At 37.0% G+C, this 18,404-nt stretch overlaps 1 protein-coding gene across 1 annotated transcript in view; it reads left to right on the top strand.

Annotated features, from left to right (window-relative positions):
- The window catches only part of ZNF81 (zinc finger protein 81), a 63,589-nt gene that overhangs the window by 20,317 nt on the left and 24,868 nt on the right, over nt 1-18,404 (top strand). The window contains exon 3 of the mRNA XM_010996294.3: nt 15,679-15,805. Within this exon, the coding sequence (XP_010994596.3) occupies nt 15,679-15,805 (127 nt within the window). The remainder of the gene's footprint in view (nt 1-15,678; nt 15,806-18,404) is intronic.

Below are 18,404 nucleotides of genomic sequence, written 5' to 3'. Positions count from 1 at the left end.
TTTTTTAACTTGGATAGCCCATATGGGTAATCAGCACTTGAAAGGTCCCTCCCAGTGTGATGACAGCCTTTCTTTCCCTGGGACACTTTAATGTAGATGTGTTGCCAAACTCAGGTTTGGCAGCTCACCATTAAAAAACAAATAATCAAGAGGCAAATGTCAGTAGAAAGGAAAAAGGTACTTTAATCAGAAAAGCCAGCAATCTGGGAAGATGGTGGACTCATGTCCAGAGACCAACTCCCGAGATTCTGCTCGGCCATGACAGTTTTTAAAGGGAAAAATGGGGGGAAGAATCTCAGTGACTCATTGATGCAGGAGGTTGGTTTCAGCATCATTCTCCATTGCGCACAGACTGGCTGACTCTCTCTTCCGATGTTGTCTTGCCCATGTGATCTGCCTGCAAGATTGCTAAGGGGGCTGTTGGGGATAGAGATCTAGTCATTCTTTAACTGCTTAATTCTTCATTCTCACTCCTTTTTTACCTAGGAAAAGAGTCAACAGGTTAGGCAAGGCATGGTGTGCATTCAGGAGAGCATAAGTCCAGAGTTAGTTTCAATTGCTTAGTGATCTTATTTTCAGATTAAAAAGGGGCAGAAATGGGTAAACAGGAAAGGGGCAAAAGAGCTACTTTCAGATGAAATCTCCTTTTTGATAGAGGGGCTGACCTTTTCCAGGGGTTCCTTCCAGCTTCTTATGATTTTATGTCTCAGGGTTTCTGGGAAAGATAGAAACCTTTTAAGAATTGGATATGATTATGAGAAGATTCAGTTAAATTAGGCACAGGACGTAGTCTCAGACCAAAATTCATAGGTCTGCTCAACATAAATTCAAAAAAAGTGATTTCACGCTTGGTGGCAAGGGTTGTTCTAATTTTTAACAAGCTAGTGATAAAGCTGTAGGCCTTTTTAACCCTAACTGGTTGCTCAATCTTTGGCCAATGAGTTTCTTTAGAGTTTGATTCATTTGCTCTATGTGTCCATGGGATTAAGGATGATAGGATATATGATAGTTTATAGAAATCTGTAAACATTTGCATAATTCCTAAATGACAGTCAAAATAAATTGACTTTTGCTGTCTGATTCAATATGCTCTCGTATCCCCAACATGGAAATTATGTTTATTAAGAGAACCTTTACCATTGCCTGAGCACTGGCTTTTTGAAGAGAGGAAAACATCAGGCCATCCTGACATCATACACACCGTAAGTAGACAAAACCTCTTACCTTCTGCAAGCATTGCTTCTATGAAATCCAACTGCCAGCAGTTCCTGTTAAAGTTGGTTGGGGAAAACTTCCAGTGCTTAATTTGGGAGTGGCCTGGAAAGAATTCTGCTGACAATATATTTCTTTAACGTGTTTTGAATAAATTCATCTCTTTGGTAGGCATAGTGAGAGCCGAATGCCTTTAAAATCTCTATTACTTAGCTGATTTTGTTGATGATACAACAATACCAACCAAGTATAAATAGACCATGGAATAGGAATTATGTTGTTAGGTAATTCCCATAGTACAGTCAAATTCCTTTTTAGCCCCTTTTTGTTTAATGTATTTTTATAAAGTATTTATTTTTACTTTGGGTGGGGGATAATTAGGTTTGTAGGTTTGTTTGTTTGTTTGTTTGTTTGTTAATGGAGGTACTGGGGATTGAATCCAGGACCTCGTGCATGCTAAGCACACATGCTGCTACTGAGCTATACCCTCCCCCACCCTTTTCAGCCCCTTTTTAAATACATTTGTCCATTTCCTTTTTTTAAAAAAAAATTCATATATTTACATTTCCTTTTTTAACTCTTTAAAAATTTAATATATTTTAAAACATTTTTTATTGAGTTATAGTCATTTTACAATGTTGTGTCAAATTCCAGTGTAGAGCACAATTTTTCAGTTATACATGAACATCCATACATTCATTGTTACATTCTCTTTCGCTGTGAGCCACCACAAGATCCTGTATATATTTCCCTGTGCTACACAGTACAATCTTGTTTATCTATTCTACATTTTGAAATCCCAGTCTGTCCTTTCCCACTCCCCATCCCCCTGGCAACCACAAGTTTGTATTCTACATCTATGAGTCTGTTTCTGTTTTGTATTTATGTTTTTTTTAGATTCCGCATATGAGTGATCTCGTATGGTATTTTTCTTTCTCTTTCTGGCTTACTTCACTTAGAATGACATTCTCCAGGGACATCCATGTTGCTGCAAATGGTGTTATGTTGTCATTTTTATGGCTGAATAGTATTCCATTTTATAAATATACCACTTCTTCTTTATCCAGTCATCTGTTGATGGACATTTAGGCTGTTTCCATGTCTTGCTATTGTAAATAGTGCTGCTATGAACATTGGGGTGCAGGTGTCGTTTTGAAGTAGGGTTCCTTCTGAATATATGCCCAGGAGTGGGATTCCTGGGTCACATGGTAAGTCTATTCCTAGTCTTTTGAGGAATCTCCATACTGTTTTCCACAGTGGCTGCACCAAACCGCATTCCCACCAGCAGTGTAGGAGGGTTCCCTTTTCTCCGCAGCCTCTCCAGCATTTGTCATTTGTGGCCTTTTGAATGATGGCCATTCTGACTGGTGTGAGGTGATACCTCATCATAGTTTTGATTTGCATTTCTCTGATAATTAGTGATATTGAGCATTTTTTCATGTGCCTATTGATCATTTGTATGTCTTCCTTGGAGAATTGCTTGTTTAGGTCTTCTGCCCATTTTTGGATTGGGTTGTTTGTTTTTTTCTTACTAAGTCGTATGAGCTGCTTATATATTCTGGAGATCAAGCCTTTGTCGGTTTCACTTGCAAAAATTTTCTCCCATTCTGTAGGTTGTTGTTTTGTTTTGCTTATGTAAAAATTTAGTATATTTTAAAAGTTTTTTTTCCTTAAGTTTCTTTTTGGGGTGGGGTATTACTTATTTTTGGAGAAGGTACTTCTCTGAACCCAGGATCTTGTGCATGTTAAGCATACACTCTACCACTTGAACCATACCCTACCCCCGTCCATTTCCTTTTAGAAGGCTGGTTATTTAAAACAGAATGAAAGTTTCCTGTTGTATTAGAAATGGGGCTTCTAAGTTGAGTTGGCTGCGTTTTAACAGTGAGTTTTGCAGCTCTGTCAGTGAAATCATTGCCCTGAGAAATTTGGTCATTCTGCCCTATGTGGACTCTACAATGGATTACTGATAGCTGAGCAGATAGTTGTGAAGCTAGTAACAACTTGGATGTTAATTTTCCATGATATTTTAGTTCCCAGTGAAGTCAGGGATCCCCTGTTGTTTCAAATTTGCCCCATTACACAGTAGACACCAAACACATTTTTACTCTCAGCATATAGATTCACTTAAAGTCCTGAACCAAGATTTGGACCCTAGAATTGCTATTGACTTGGCTGCTAGTACTGATTTAATTCCAAGCAAAACGTAAGGTTCCAAGATTTCCTGAGCAGTTACCAGTGTCTGAAGCCTCAAGATGACCCTTTTCATCCGGGTATATGACGCATCAGGAAACATCATCAAGTGTGCATTTTGAACAGGAATATCAGAAAAATCTGGTTGCTGCCTACTGTCTTCTGCTACTACCATTGCATACTCGTGATCATCTATTTGGTCTGGATCTTGTAAAAGAGTAGCAGGGTTTCAGAGATCGCATCTTCCAAGTACAAGACAAGGATTGGATAGGAATGCTTGTTCATAGTTAGTCAGATGGCATGCCAATAGATGCCGAGTTGTAGGCACATAAGATATCTGGCCCAGCATGGCTCCTGCCACCACTTGGAGGCATCCAGGCACTCCCAGTGCCACAACATCCCAAAGAACTGAGAAATGTGCTACTGGTCTGTAGTCTAACCCCACCTTTTGAGTTAAAATTCCATGAACAGCGCCTTTATTTTCATGACAAAACAATTGGGAAAGTTTTTCAATATTTCAAAGCCCCAAAGCTGGGGGAGAGACTGTAGCCAGTTTCAGCTGTTCACAAGCCTCTTCCAATTCCAGGGACCAAGTCAGAGGCTCTGGAGAATCACTAGACACATGCTTCACCCAAGGCTTTGCCTTCTCTACAGGAGCTGGGACCCGCTGCCCGCAGTACCCTCCGAGCACCCCAAGGTGTCTAGGTTGTTTTATTGTAGTCGGCCCTTTCATCCACTAAATTTCCTGCCTTACCCAACAACAGATACCATAAATATTTTACTTCAGTTTGGCAATATTAGAATTTGTCTGGGGAGGCCTTATGCCCCAGTGAAGCAAGGAATGGTAACAAAGCCAAAATACCAAGTTTTTGCATTACTTTTCAGTTATGGAGGCTACCAGCAAATCATCTACATATTCAATAATTGTAGATCCCTCCCGTGGGACACATTTCCCTGTTTCCTGTGAATGACTAGAGAAAATGAGAGTCCTGAAACCCATGAGGAATCCTTTGCCATGAATTCTGGAGTCCTCTGGAGACCATCATTCTAAGTGAAGTAAGCCAGAAAGGGAAAGAAAAATACCATGTGATATCACTTATATTTGGATTCTAAAAAAAAGAAAGACACAAATGAACTTATTTACAAAACAGAAACAGACTCACAGACATAGGAAACAAACTATGGTTACCGAGGGGGAGAGGTGGGGAGGAATAAATTGGGAGTTCGGGATTTGCAGATAGAAACTATTATATAAAATAGATAAACAACAAGGTCCTACTGTATAGCACAGGGAACTATATTTAATACCTTGTAATGGCCTATAATGAAAAAGAATATGAAAAGGAATATATATATATGTGTGTGTGTGTGTGTGTGTGTGTGTGTGTGTGTATAAAACTGAATGACTATGCTGTACACCAGAAATTAACACATTGTAAACTGACTATAGCTCAATAAAGAAAAAAATACTGAAGTCCTTAATAAGTAAAATCAAACAAGAATTTAGACTCATTAGCTAGAGAAACATTTAAAAAAAGAGCAAAATACTAATAAACTACAGAGGAAAATTTTGCAGACTATGGTACCAAAGTCAGAATAGTTGTAGGGTTCAGAACTCCAGGGGTTAATGGAGCAACAGCTTTATTTACTTCTCTGAGCTCTTGTATGAATATACAATGGTTGTCTGTCTTCATCAAATTTTATCTTCCTTCCTTATTGGAAGTATGGGAGTTTTAGAGGGTGAATTCCCTTTTTAAGTTATCCCTGGTTTTGCTAGTTCTTTTTCTCCCCCTTATATCATCCCTTTGACATCATTATCATTTCATATTTTATACATTTTTATTGAAGTATAGTCAGTTTACAATGTTGTGTCAATTTCTGAAGCATAATGCTTCAGTCATACATGAACATACATATATTTGTTTTAATATTCTTTTTCACCTTAAGTTACTATAAGATATTGAACATACCTTGAACATACCCTGTGTTATACAGTATGAACTTGTTATTTATCTATTTTATATATATTAGTTAGTATCTGCAAATCTCGAGCTCCCAATTTATCCCTTCCCACTTGCTTCCCACCCTGGTAACCATAGTTTGTTTTCTATGTCTGTGAGTCTGTTTCTGTTTTGTAAATAAGTTTGTTTGTCTTTTTTTTTTTGATTCCACATATAAGTGATATCATATGGTATTTTTCTTTCTCTTATCATATGATATTTTTCTTTCTCTTTCTGGCTTACTTCACTTAGAATGACAATCTCCAGGTCCGTCCATGTTGCTTGCAAATGGCATTATTTTATTCTTTTTTATGGCTGAGTAATATTCCATTGTGCATATATACCACAACTTCTTTATCCAGTCATCTGTTGATGGACATTTAGGTTGCTTCCATATCTTGGCTATTGTAAATAGTGTTGTTATGAACACTGGGGTCTATGTATCTTTTCGAATTAGAGTTTTCTCTGGCTATATGCCCAGGAGTGGGATTGCTGGATCATATGGTAAGTCTATTTTTAGTTTTTAAAGGAATCTCTATACTCTTTTTCATAGTAGCTGCACCAAACTACATTCCCACCAAAAGTATAGGAGGGTGTAACCAAAGATTATAAAGTCCCTTCAGTATTTCACCCAGTGATTTTGGCAGCCATTGGTGATACTTGCTTTTATAACATTTATTAGCTGAAGTACTTCTGAAAGAATAAATTTTCATAGTGAACTATTTGTATATACTGAAATGCAGTAGTTAGAGAAAGGATAGTCATTTTAATAAAACTCAAGTAATATCTTTTTCCCGATATATAAAACACGTCAGTGGTTATCTATTACTAAAAGAATTCGTGTTATTTTCACAGTCAGACTCCAGCATACTTCCTTGGATTATTGTTTCCTCATAATTGCCTCCTTGACATATCACATAACCTTCTCTCCTTTTCACAGAGCAATTTGCTCTTTCCTTAATTACTATGTATTTTCCTGTCTCCAGACCAGTCTCTTTGTCTTTTCTGGAAAATATTTTACCCCACTTACCATCACACTTATTTTTTTCCAGGATTCTGTTTAAACTATACCATCTCTACAGACCCTAAACCTGCATCCCCAGTGGAATTGACTGTTTTCTCTTTGCAGCCCACAGTGTATCCTGCATATATTTCTAACGTGAACTTTGTTTTTTGAAACTGAGTTATATTTGCAATACATTGAATTACCCAGATCTTAAATATATAGTTTGATGAATTTTGACAAATAAAATATACCCATCACCCAGATTAAAATATAGAACATATCCATCACCCTTGAAAGTTCTCTCTTGATGAGTCAATATCCTCCCTCTAGGAAACCATTGTTAATATTTTTAATCCTTGTAGATTAGCTCTGCCAGTCCTTGATTGTCATATAAACAAGAATCACAGGGTTTGTGTTTAGCTCTGTGTTTGGCATCTATTTATAAAATAACAGAATATTTTTGAGAGGCATCCAGGTTGTTGTGTCTACCAGTATCTCTTTCATTTTTATTGCTGACTATTGCATTGTATGAATATACTATTTTTGTGCACTTACTTGGTGATGAACATTTGGAATGTTTCTAGCTTATCGTGATGAAACCTGGTATAAACATTCTTGTGAATTTTTTCTGAGGATGTATTGTCGTCATTTTTTTTAAACTACCAAGGAATGGAATTCCAGCTAGATTATAGACTGGTGTATGTTTAACTTTGTTAGAAACTGCCAAACAGGTTTCTAAAGTGATAGTTCAGTTTGGCATCTCCACTAGCAATTTTTCAGTTTGTTTTTAATTTTAGCTTTGAAAGTGAGTGTATAGTGCCATCTCAGCCTAGTTTAAATTGCATTTCCCTTATAACTAATGAATGATGTTGTACATCTCTTCATATGCTTCATAGGCCATTTGTATGTCTTTTTTTGTGTGTCTGTTCAAATATTTCCTCCATTTAAAAAATTGGGTTATGTGTGTTTTTCTTTTTGCTTTGTAGGAGTTCTTTATCCATTCTCAAGCTAGGTCTTTTGTATGTGTATTGCAAATATTTTCTCCCAGTCTGTCTTGACTTTTTGTTTTCTTAATGGCATCTTTTGATGAGCAGAAGTTTTGACTTTGATAAAGTCCCATTTATCAAAATTTTCTTTTATAGTTGTTGCTTTTTGTACTATGTCAAGAAATCTTTGCTTGTCCCAGCATTGCAAAGATACTCTCTTATGTTTTCTTCTAGGGCATTTTTAATTTTAGTTTTTATATTTAGGTCTATAATCCCACTTGAATGAATTTTTCTGTTAACTTGTTCTATCACTTGCTTTCTACTTCATTAATTTTGTGGTCTTTGCTAGTTCTTTTCTTTTACTTTCTTTGGGTTGATTTGGTCTTTTATTTTCTAGCTCCTTGAGGTTAAAGTTTAGGTCATTAATTTTAGAATCTTTTCTAATATAAGCATTTAAAGCTAAAATTTACTTCTAAATTTATCTCTATCTTCTTCATGCAAATTTTGGTATGTTGTTATAGTAGGCAGCCTTCTAAGTTGGCTCTCAGTGATCCCCACTTCTTGGTATTCATACCCTTGTGTAATTCACTCCTATTTGTGTGTCAGCTGGACCTAGTGACTTGCTTCTAAGAAATAGAATATGACAACAGTGATGGGATGGCACTTACAAGATTAGATTATAAAAGACTGTAACTTCCATCTTGCTGGCACTCTCTCCTGCTCTTCTCGCTTGCTTGCTCCAGTGAAGCCAGCTGCCATGTTGTGAACTTCCTTGTTGAGAGATCTGTATGGTAAGGGACTGAGAGCAGCCTCTGGCCAGCAATCAATGAGGAAATGAATCACTCAGCACAATAGTCCTCGAGAAACTAAATCTTACCAACAACTACTTGACTGAGCCTGGAAGTGGGTCATTCCAAGTCAGTGTTCAAGATGAACATAGCCCCTGCCAACACCTTGATTGCAGCCTAGTGAGAGACCCTTAGTGAGAGGACCTGGCTAAGCCACACCTGAACTCCTGACCCACTGTGAGATAATAGATGTTGTTGTAACTCGCTAAATTTTAGGGTAATTTGCTATGTATGCATCAAATAAAAAACTAACACAGATTTTGGTACTGGGAATAGGGTGTTGTCATGACAAATACCTCAAAATGGATTATCTTTCAAATGGGATGTGGGTGGCAGGGAAGGATTTTAAGGAGCATGTTAGAGAAATCCAAAATTGCTTGAACAGACTATTAGTAGAAATTTGGACTTTAGGATGCTGCTGCTGAAGGTTCAAAAGGAAACGAAGAACATGGTTTGGAAACTGGAAAATCCTGTGTGATAGAACCTTAGCAACACTGTCTTCTACAGTTACGTGGAAAGTAAAGCATTGTGCTTAATGAACTTAGTGATCTATCTGATACTTCCAAGAAAAGTGCTGAAGGCACCTAGTTTCTTCTTGCTTTTAGCAAAATGTAAAAAGGAGATAAATAGAGAGACAGACTGTTAAACACAAAGGATCCAGAACTTGATAGTTTTAAAAATTATTAGCCTCTGCAGATAGCTAAAATAAGATTCTAAAATTAAGATGGCTTTGAAACACTATCAGGAAACTATGGTTTAGAAATAAAGCAAAAGGTGTGACTATACAACCTTTTGTTAAGACCTCAGAATGATCAGAGGATCAGAGCATTCAGCCACACACAACTCCTATGAAAAGATTAAGGGTACATCATAGATCTTCTCAGTCCCTCAGCCATTTCAGCAAGAGTCCAAGGTAGAGAATGGCTTACCTTAAAGAGGTCTGTGGGTGCACAGTTTTTGTCTAGGAGAGTGAACCCAATGAGATTAACAGACACCTCATAAAATTTTAGAGCAAACTATATGAGCAGAAACACTACCACCTTAGACTGAAAGAATAGAGACAGTACAAAAATGGAAAGATGTTGAACCTTCAAAATTGTACTGGCAAGAAGCCGACTGAGAAAACTCTTCTACTACCTTTCATGAAATGCTACCTTTCATCTTTTCATGAAATAGGAAAGATGGCTCATGAGGTGGGACCAAAAACACAGAGGGTAGAGCCAAAAGCCATGAAGAATTATTCCTAGGCCTTGAGACCTAATCAAGGAACTCCTAACTTTGCCCAGCCAGATAACACTTACATTCTTTAGCATGTAAAATTTTTGTATTTTGTATTCTGTATTTTGACCTCGATTTCTTCTGCTGAGCAGTGAGTCGTCATTTTAATCACTGTTTCTGTGTATATAGTATGTCATTTTTTGTTTTGTTTTGTTTTGTATTTTTCTAGCTGCTTCCAAACTCTTTTCTTCCTTGGTTTTCATTAGTTTGACTACAATGTGCATAGGTATGGTTTTCTGTGAATTTATCCTGCTTGGGGTTTTCCAGGTATCTTGAATCTTGTAAATTTATATCTTTTACCATATTTGGGAAGTTTCTGCCTATTATTTTTTAAAGTATCTTTCTCTTCTCCTTCTGGGCCTCCAGTTACATGTATGTTAGATCTTTTGATGTTGTCTTATCCATCCCTGAGACTGTATTCTTTTTAAAAAATTATTTTTCTCTCTGCTTTTCAGACTGGGCAATTTCTGTTGGTCTGTCTTGATGTTCATTAACTCTTTCTGCTGTTATGCCCATCTAGTAAGTTGTTTAGTTTCAGATTACATTTTTCAGTTCTAGACTTTTCACTTGGTTATTTTTTATGACATGTAACATTATATTAGTTTCATGTGTACAACATGATGATTCAATATTGTATATATTGTGAAATGATCAGCATAATAAGTCTAGCTAACACTCATTACCATACATAATTACAAAATTTTTTTCTTGTGATGAGAACTTTCAAGATTTACTTTCTTAGCAATTTTCAAATATGGAATACAGTATTATTAACTATAGACACCATGCTGTGTATTACATCTCCATGACTTATTCATTCTGTAACTGGAAGTTCATACCTTTTGATCCCCTCACCTATTTCACCCACCACCCACTCCTGCCTCTGGCAACCACCAACTGTTCTCTGTGTCTATGAGCTATTTTTTTGTTTGTTTTTCTTAGATTCCATGTATAAGTGAGATCATACGGTATTTGTCTTAGTCTGACTTATTTCACTTAGCATAATGCCCTCAAGGTTCATACATGTTGTTGCAAATGGCAAGATTTCCTTCTTTTTATGTCTAAATAATATTCCATTGTACATATGTACCATATTTTCTTTATCCATTTTCTGCTGATGGGTGCTTAGGTTGATTCTATTTTATCTTTCTTTATAGCCTTTAAGTCTATTTTGTCTGATATAAGTATTGCTTTCTTGCCATTTCCATTTGCATGAAATATCTTTTTCCATCCTCTCACTTCTTTTTTAACATTTTTTAATTGATTTATAATCATTTTACAATGTTGTGTCAAATTCCAGTGTAGAGCACAATTTTTCAGTTACACCTGAACATATATATATATTCATTGTCACATTTTTTTCTCTGTGAGCTACCTTAAGATCCTGTATAGATTTCCCTGTGCTATACAGTATAATCTTGTTTATCTATTCTACAATTTTGAAATCCCAGTCTATCCCTTCCCACCCTCCACCCCCTTGGCAACCACAAGTTTGTATTCTATGTCTATGAGTCTATTTCTATCTTGTATTTATGCTTTGTTTGTTTGTTTGTTTGTTTGTTTGTTTGTTTTAGATTCCACATATGAGCAATCTCATATGGTATTTTTCTTTTTCTTTCCGGCTTACTTCACTTAGAATGATATTCTCCAGGAACATCCATGTTGCTGCAAATGGTGTTATGTTGTCGTTTTATGGCTGAATAGTATTCTGTTGTATAAATATACCACTTCTTCTTTATCAAGTCATCTGTTGATGGACATTTAGGCTGTTTCCATGTCTTGGCTATTGTAAATAGTGCTTCTATGAACATTGGGGTGCAGGTGTCATTTTGAAGTAGTGTTCCTTCTGGATATATGCCCAGGAGCAGGATTCCTGGGTCACATGGTAAGTCTATTCATAGTCTTTTGAGGAATCTCCCTACTGTTTTCCACAGTGGCTGCACCAAACTGCATTCCCACCAGCAGTGAAGGAGGGTTCCCTTTTCTCCACAGCCTCTCCAGCATTTGTCATTTGTGGATTTTTGAATGATGGCCATTCTGACTGGTGTGAGGTGATACCTCATCATAGTTTTGATTTGCATTTCTCTGATAATTAGTGATATTGAGCATTTTTTCATGTACCTATTGATCATTTGTATGTCTTCCTTGGAGAATTGCTTGCTTAGGTCTTCTGCCCACTTTTGGATTGGGTTGTTTGTGTTTTTCTTATTAAGTTGTATGAGCTGCTTATATATTCTGGAGATCAAGCCTTTGTCGGTTCCATTTGCAAAGATTTTCTCCCATTCCATAGGTTGTCTTTTTGTTTTACTTCTGGTTTCCTTTGCTGTGCAGAAGCTTGTAAGTTTCATTAGGTCCCATTTGTTTATTCTTGCTTTTATTTCTGTTGCTTGAGTAGACTGTTCTAGGAGAACATTTTTGAGTATGTCAGATAATATTTTGCCTATATTTTCTTCTTGGAGGTTTATTGTATCTTGTCTTATGTTTAAGTCTTTGATCCTTTTTGAGTTTATATTTGTGTATGGTGTAAGGGAGTGTTCTAGCCTCATTGCTTTACATGCTCTGTCCAGTTTTCCCAACACCATTTGCTGAAGAGACTGTCTTTATTCCATTGTATATTCTTGCCTCCTTTGTCAAAGCTTAGTTGACCGAAAGTTTGTGGGTTCATTTCTGGGCTCTCTATTCTGTTCCACTGGTCTATATGTCTGTTCTTGTACCAATACCATGCTGTCTTGATGACTGTAGCTCGATAGTATTGTCTGAAGTCTGAGAGAGTTATTCCTCCAGCCTCTTTCTTTCTCTTCAGTAATGCTTTGGCAATTCTACGTTTTTGATAGTTCCATATGAATTTTATTATGATTTGTTCTAGTTCTGTGAAATATGTCCTGGGTAATTGGATAGGGATTGCATTAAGTCTGTAGATTGCCTTGGGCAGTGTGACCATTTTAACCATATTGATTCTTCCAATCCAAGAGCATGGGATATCTTTCCATTTTTTAAAGTCTTCTTTAATTTCTTTCATCAATGGTTTATAGTTTTCTGTGTATAATTCTTTCACCTCCTTGGTTAGATTTATTCCCAGATATTTTATTACTTTGGGTGCTATTTTAAAGGGGATTGTTTCTTTACTTTCTTTTCCTGTTGATTCATTATTACTGTAAAGAAATGCAACTGATTTTTGAACGTTAATCTTGTAACCTGCTACCTTGCTGAATTCTTCGATCAGTTCTAGTAGTTTTTGTGTAGACCTTTTAGGGTTTTCTATATATAGTAACATGTCAGCATATAGTGACACTTTTACCTCTTCTCTTCCAATTTGGATCCCTTTTATTTCTCTCTCTTGTCTGATTGCTGTGGCTAGGACTTCCAAGACTATGTTGAATAGGAGTGGTGATATGGGCATCCTTGTCTTGTCCCAGATTTTAGTGGGAAGCTTTTGAGTTTTTCACCGTTGAGTACTATGCTGGCTGTAGGTTTGTCATATATAGCTTTTATGATGTTGAGATATGTTCCCTCTATACCCACTTTGGTGAGAGTTTTTATCATAAATCGGTGTTGAATTTTATCAAATGCTTTTTCTGCATCTATTGAGATGATCATGGGGTTTTTGTCCTTTCTCTTGTTGATGTGATGTATTACATTGATTGATTTGCATATGTCGAACCATCCTTGTGTCCCTGGGATGAACCCCACTTGGTCATGATGTATAATCTTTTTTATGTATTGTTGGATTCTTTTTGCTAATATCTTGCTGAGGATTTTGGCTTCTATGTTCATCAGTGATATTGGCCTATATCTCTCTTTTTTGGAGTGTCTTTGCCCGGTTTTGGTATGAGGGTGATGGTGGCTTCATAGAATGAGTTTGGGAGTATTCCCTCCTTTTCAATCTTCTGGAAGAGTTTGAGAAGGACTGGTATGAGTTCTTCTTTGTATGTTTGGTATAATTCCCCAGTGAAGCCGTCCGGTACTGGACTTTTATTTGTAGGGAGGTTTTTTATTGCTATTTCGATTTCACTTTCAATTTCTGTGTGTCCTTCACTCTAAAGTGGGTCTCTTGTAGGCAGCATATTGTAGGCTCTTATTTTGTTATCCAATCTGCCACTCTGTGTCTTTTGATTGGAACGTTTAGTCCATTGACAGTTATGGTAATTATTTACAGATGTGTGTTTATTGCCATTTTAAATCTTGGTTTCCAGTTGATTTTGTATTTCTTCTTTGTTCCTTTCTTTTTCTTTTTCTTTTTGTGGTTTGATAATTTTGTCTTGCTTGATTTCTTTACTTTAGGTTGATTCTATATATTTGCTATTATAAATAATGCTGCAGTGAACATGGGATGTATATATCTTTTCGACTTAATGTTTTCATTTTCTTCAGATAGATACCCAGAAGTGGAAGTGCTGGATCATATACTAGTTCTGTTTTTAATTTTTGGAGGACCCTCCGTATTGTTTTCCACAGTGGCTGCACTAATTTACATTCCCAGCAGCAGTACATCAGGGTTCCCCTTTCTCTATTCTCACTAACACTTAGTTCTTGTCTTTTTAGTAATAGCCACTCTAACAGGTATGAGGTGATATCTCATTGTGGTTTTGATTTGCATTTCCCTGATGATTAGTGATGTTCAGTACCTTTTTACATACCTGTTGGCCATCTGTATGTCTTCTTTGGAGAAATGTCTATTCAGATCCTCTGCCCATTTTTAAATCAGACTCTTTGGAGTTTTTTTGCTGTTGAGTTGTATCACTTCTTTATATATTTTGGATATTAACCCCTTATCAGATATATGGTTTGCAAATATTTTTTCCCATTCATTAGGCTGCTTTGTCATTTTGTTGAAGGTTTTTTTGGCTGTGCATATACTTTTTAGTTTGATATAGTCCCACTTGTTTATTTTTGCTTTTGTTGCCTTTGCTTTTGTGTCAAATCCAAAAATTCATCTCCAAGACTTATGTCAAGGAGCTTACCACTGATGTTTTCATCTAAGAGTTGTAAGGTTTCTGGTCTTATGTTCAAGTCTTTAATTCACTTTGAGTTAACTTTTGTGTATGGTATAGATAGTGATCCAGTTTTCATTCTTTTGCACGTGGCTGTTGAGTTTTCTCAACACCATTTATTGAAGAGACTGTCATTTTTACATTGTATATATTTGACTCATTTGCCATAAACTAATTCACCATATGTGCATGGGTTTGTTTCTGGACTCTCTATTCTGTTCCATTGATATATGTGTCTGTACTTCTATCAATACCACACTATCTGAATTATTGTAGTTTTATAGTAAGTCTTAGCACTACATAGTATAACTCCTCCATGCTATACCTTGCTTTGTGTGCTCTAAGTCCTTTGCATAGTCATATAAACTTTAAAATTTCCTTGTCAATTTTTACCAAAAAGTTGACAAATAATTGGTTGCACAAGTATAAGACAAATGAGTAAAGTGACATAAAATTTCAACAACAATCAACCAAGTTGATTTATATATTATAGAACACTATACCCACCAACAGCTGAATGTACATTCCTTTCCAGGGACACATGAAACATTCTTCTAGGTAGACATATGTTGAAATGATACAGAGTATATATTTTGACAACTATGGAATTAAATTAGAGTTGAGGGGAAAAAAGGCATCAAGAGAAAATGGCTGATTTGCAGCAACATGGATAGACCTGGAGATTGTCATAGTAAATGAAATAAGCCAGAAAGACAGCAAAATACCATATGATATCACTTTTATGTGGAATCTAAAAAATAACACAAATGAACTTATTTACAAGACAGAAACAGACTCACAGACATAGAAAGCAAACTTATGGTTACCAGTGGGAAAAAGGGGTGGGAAGAAATAAATTGGGAGTTTGGGATTTGTAGATACTAACTACTATACAAAAAATAGATAAATAACAAAATCCTACTACATAGCAGAGGGAACTATATTCAGTACCTCGTAATTGCCTATAACAAAAAAGAATATGAAAAGGAATATATGTATGGTTATATGACTGAAACATTATGCTATACACCAGAAATTGACACAACATTGTAAACTGACTATACTTCAATAAAGAAAACACGCTTGTTTAACTGCCACCAGATCTATTTTCCCTCATCTCCTAGGGCTGACCATGTCACCCTGAACAGAATTATATTGTTCCAGGTCTCAGTGTCCTTTGAAGATGTGACCGTGGACTTCAGCAGGGAGGAGTGGCAGCAGCTGGACTCCACTCAGAGGCGCCTGTATCAGGATGTGATGCTGGAGAACTACAGCCATCTGCTCTCACTGGGTAAGCACAGCCACCCTGTGAATCTGCCAGGAGCCTGTTATGGGTAAAATTGTGTCCCCCCCCAAAGAAAATATATTGAAGTCCCAACCCCCATTACCTCAGAATGTGACCTTATTTGGAACTAGGGTCTTTACAGAAGTAATCAAGTTAAAATGAGGTCATTCGGTGGTTGCTAATCCAGTATGACTGTGTCCTTATAAAAAAGGGAAATCTAAAAATAAATAAATAAATAAAATTAAATAAAGTAGGGGAGGCTCAAAGTGGTAGAGCACAGGCTTAGCATGCACAAGGTCCTGGGTTCAATCCCCAGTACCTCTTCTATAAATAAATAAATAAATAAATAAATAAATAACCTAATTACTCCCCCCCAAAAAAAACCCCCCCAAATAAAAAAGAGAAATCTAGACACAGAGACATGCAAACTCAGGAGGAAGACCATGTGAAGACGCAGAAGGAGAAGATGACCATGTGACTGGAGTGATACATCTATAGGACAAGAAGTGCCTGGGGCCACCAGAAGCCAGGAGAGAAGTATGGGACGATTCCTTCCCTAGCATGGTCCTGCTGACACCTTGATTTTGGACTTCTAGCTTCCCAAACCTCAAGACAATACATTTCTGTTGTTTTGAGCCACCTAGTTTGTGGTACTTTGTTATAACAGCCCTAGGAAACTAATAGAGCTTTCTGTCCTGGGAAGTGAGGTGCCTCTGTAGCAAATACCTAACACAACATGGAGGTGGGGGAGGGTATAACTCAAGTGGTAGAGCTCATGCTTAGCATGCCCGAGGCCCTGGGTTTAATCCCTAGTACCTCCATTAGAATATTAAATAAATAAACCTAATTATTTCCAACCCTCCCCCCCCCCCAAAAAAAACACATGAAAGTGGCTTTAGAATTGAGCCATGGGTAGAGCCTGGAATGATTTTTAAGGTGCTTGGTAGAAAGTTCTGGATGCCTCAAAAAGACTGTTGGTAGGAATACAGATGAACATTAAGGATATTTTTGGTGAGGCCTCAGTGGAAGTGAGGAAGGTGATTTATTATAAAGCAGCAGAGAATTTGGCTGGATTGTGTTCTTGGGTGGGAAGTAGAACTGGGAAGTGACAAACTTGGATTTTGAGCTGAGGAGACTTCTCAGCAAAGTGTTTAAGGCAAGGCTTGATTTCTCCTCGATACTTCTAGTAAAATGGAGGCAGAAAGAGAGAAATTGAAGAAGGAATTGTTAGTAAAAAGGAACTAGAGTATGAAGCTTTGGAAAATTCTCAGCCTATCCATGTTGCAAACTATGAGAAGGTGTACACCAAGAGGATAGCTGGACAACCAGTTGCTAAAAAGATGAGTAGGTGTAGGATTTGTGGATCCAGTCAACCATCTCAGTAGAAACCCTCTTCAGCTTAGGCTGAAGAGGACAGAGGCAGGAGAAAAGGAAGGAAGACTGTTGGATTTCTGGGAGTCTACAGACAGGAAACAGGCTGGTAAAGCTATTTGGCTGTGAACATGTGTTATCCTTCAAGAAAAGGGATGAATGACCCCATCTCCCAAATGGTTCAGAAGCCCGTAGGGATGTCACTGCCACCATGGGCCCAGAGGGCACACACAGGGAAGATGCAGGGTGACAGGCTGTCATCTCTTTGTTTCCAGAAGGCAAATACCTCATTGGTATTTTTTAATTGAAGTATAGTCGGTGTACAGTGTTGTGTTAATTTCTGATGTACAGCATAGTGATTCATTTATACATATATATTCCTTTTCATATTCTTTCTCATTTTAAACTATTACAAGTTATTGAATATAGTTCCCTGTGCTATACAGTAGGACCTTGTTGTTTATCTATTTTATATATAGTAGTTAGTATTTGCAAATCCTGAACTCCCAATTTATCCCTTCCTACCCCTTTTCCCCCCTGGTTACCATAAGTTTGTTTTCTATGTCTGTGAGTCTGTTTCTGTTTTGTAAATAAGTTTGTTTGTCTTTTTTTTTTTTTTTTAGATTCCACATATAAGTGATATCATATGGTATTTTTCTTTCTCTTTTTGGCTTACTTCACTTAGAATGACAATCTCAAGTTCCATCCATGTTGCTGCAGATGGCATTATTTTATTCTTTTTTATGGCTGAGTAGCATTCCATTGTGCATATATACTACTTCTTTATCAGTCATCTGTCGATGGACATTTAGGTTGTTCCCATGTCTTAACTATTGTAAATAGTGCTGCTGTGAACATTGGGGTGCATGTCTCTTTTTGAATTAGAGTTCGATAGAAGCAGTTCTAGTGGCTTCCACTTGGTATTTCCCACTCTTGCTCCATAGGTCAGGAAACCAGCGTGGGGATTCTGCCAGTTGTTGAGTATATGTATTCCCATGATGCATTCTTGAACCAGGCAAATAATCACAAGATGGGTTTGGGAACCCACTGAGCCCACTGTGTGTGATGGACTTGAGCTAAAACTCCACTGACCACTTCACTTTTATAAGCCCTTACTCTGTCTGGTGGGCCATGGTGACATTTTGGGTCCTTTGGAATTAATGTCAATTTAGAGCCAGTGTCTAGTCATCTCTGAAAAGCCTCGCAATTTCTTTTTCCCTAGGGTACAGTCACT

Source organism: Camelus dromedarius, chromosome X, assembly GCF_036321535.1.
Source record: "Camelus dromedarius isolate mCamDro1 chromosome X, mCamDro1.pat, whole genome shotgun sequence".
NCBI classification, from domain to species: Eukaryota; Metazoa; Chordata; class Mammalia; order Artiodactyla; family Camelidae; genus Camelus; species Camelus dromedarius.
The sequence above is the reverse complement of the archived record's forward strand: the minus strand, read 5'-3'. Positions and strand labels throughout refer to the sequence as shown.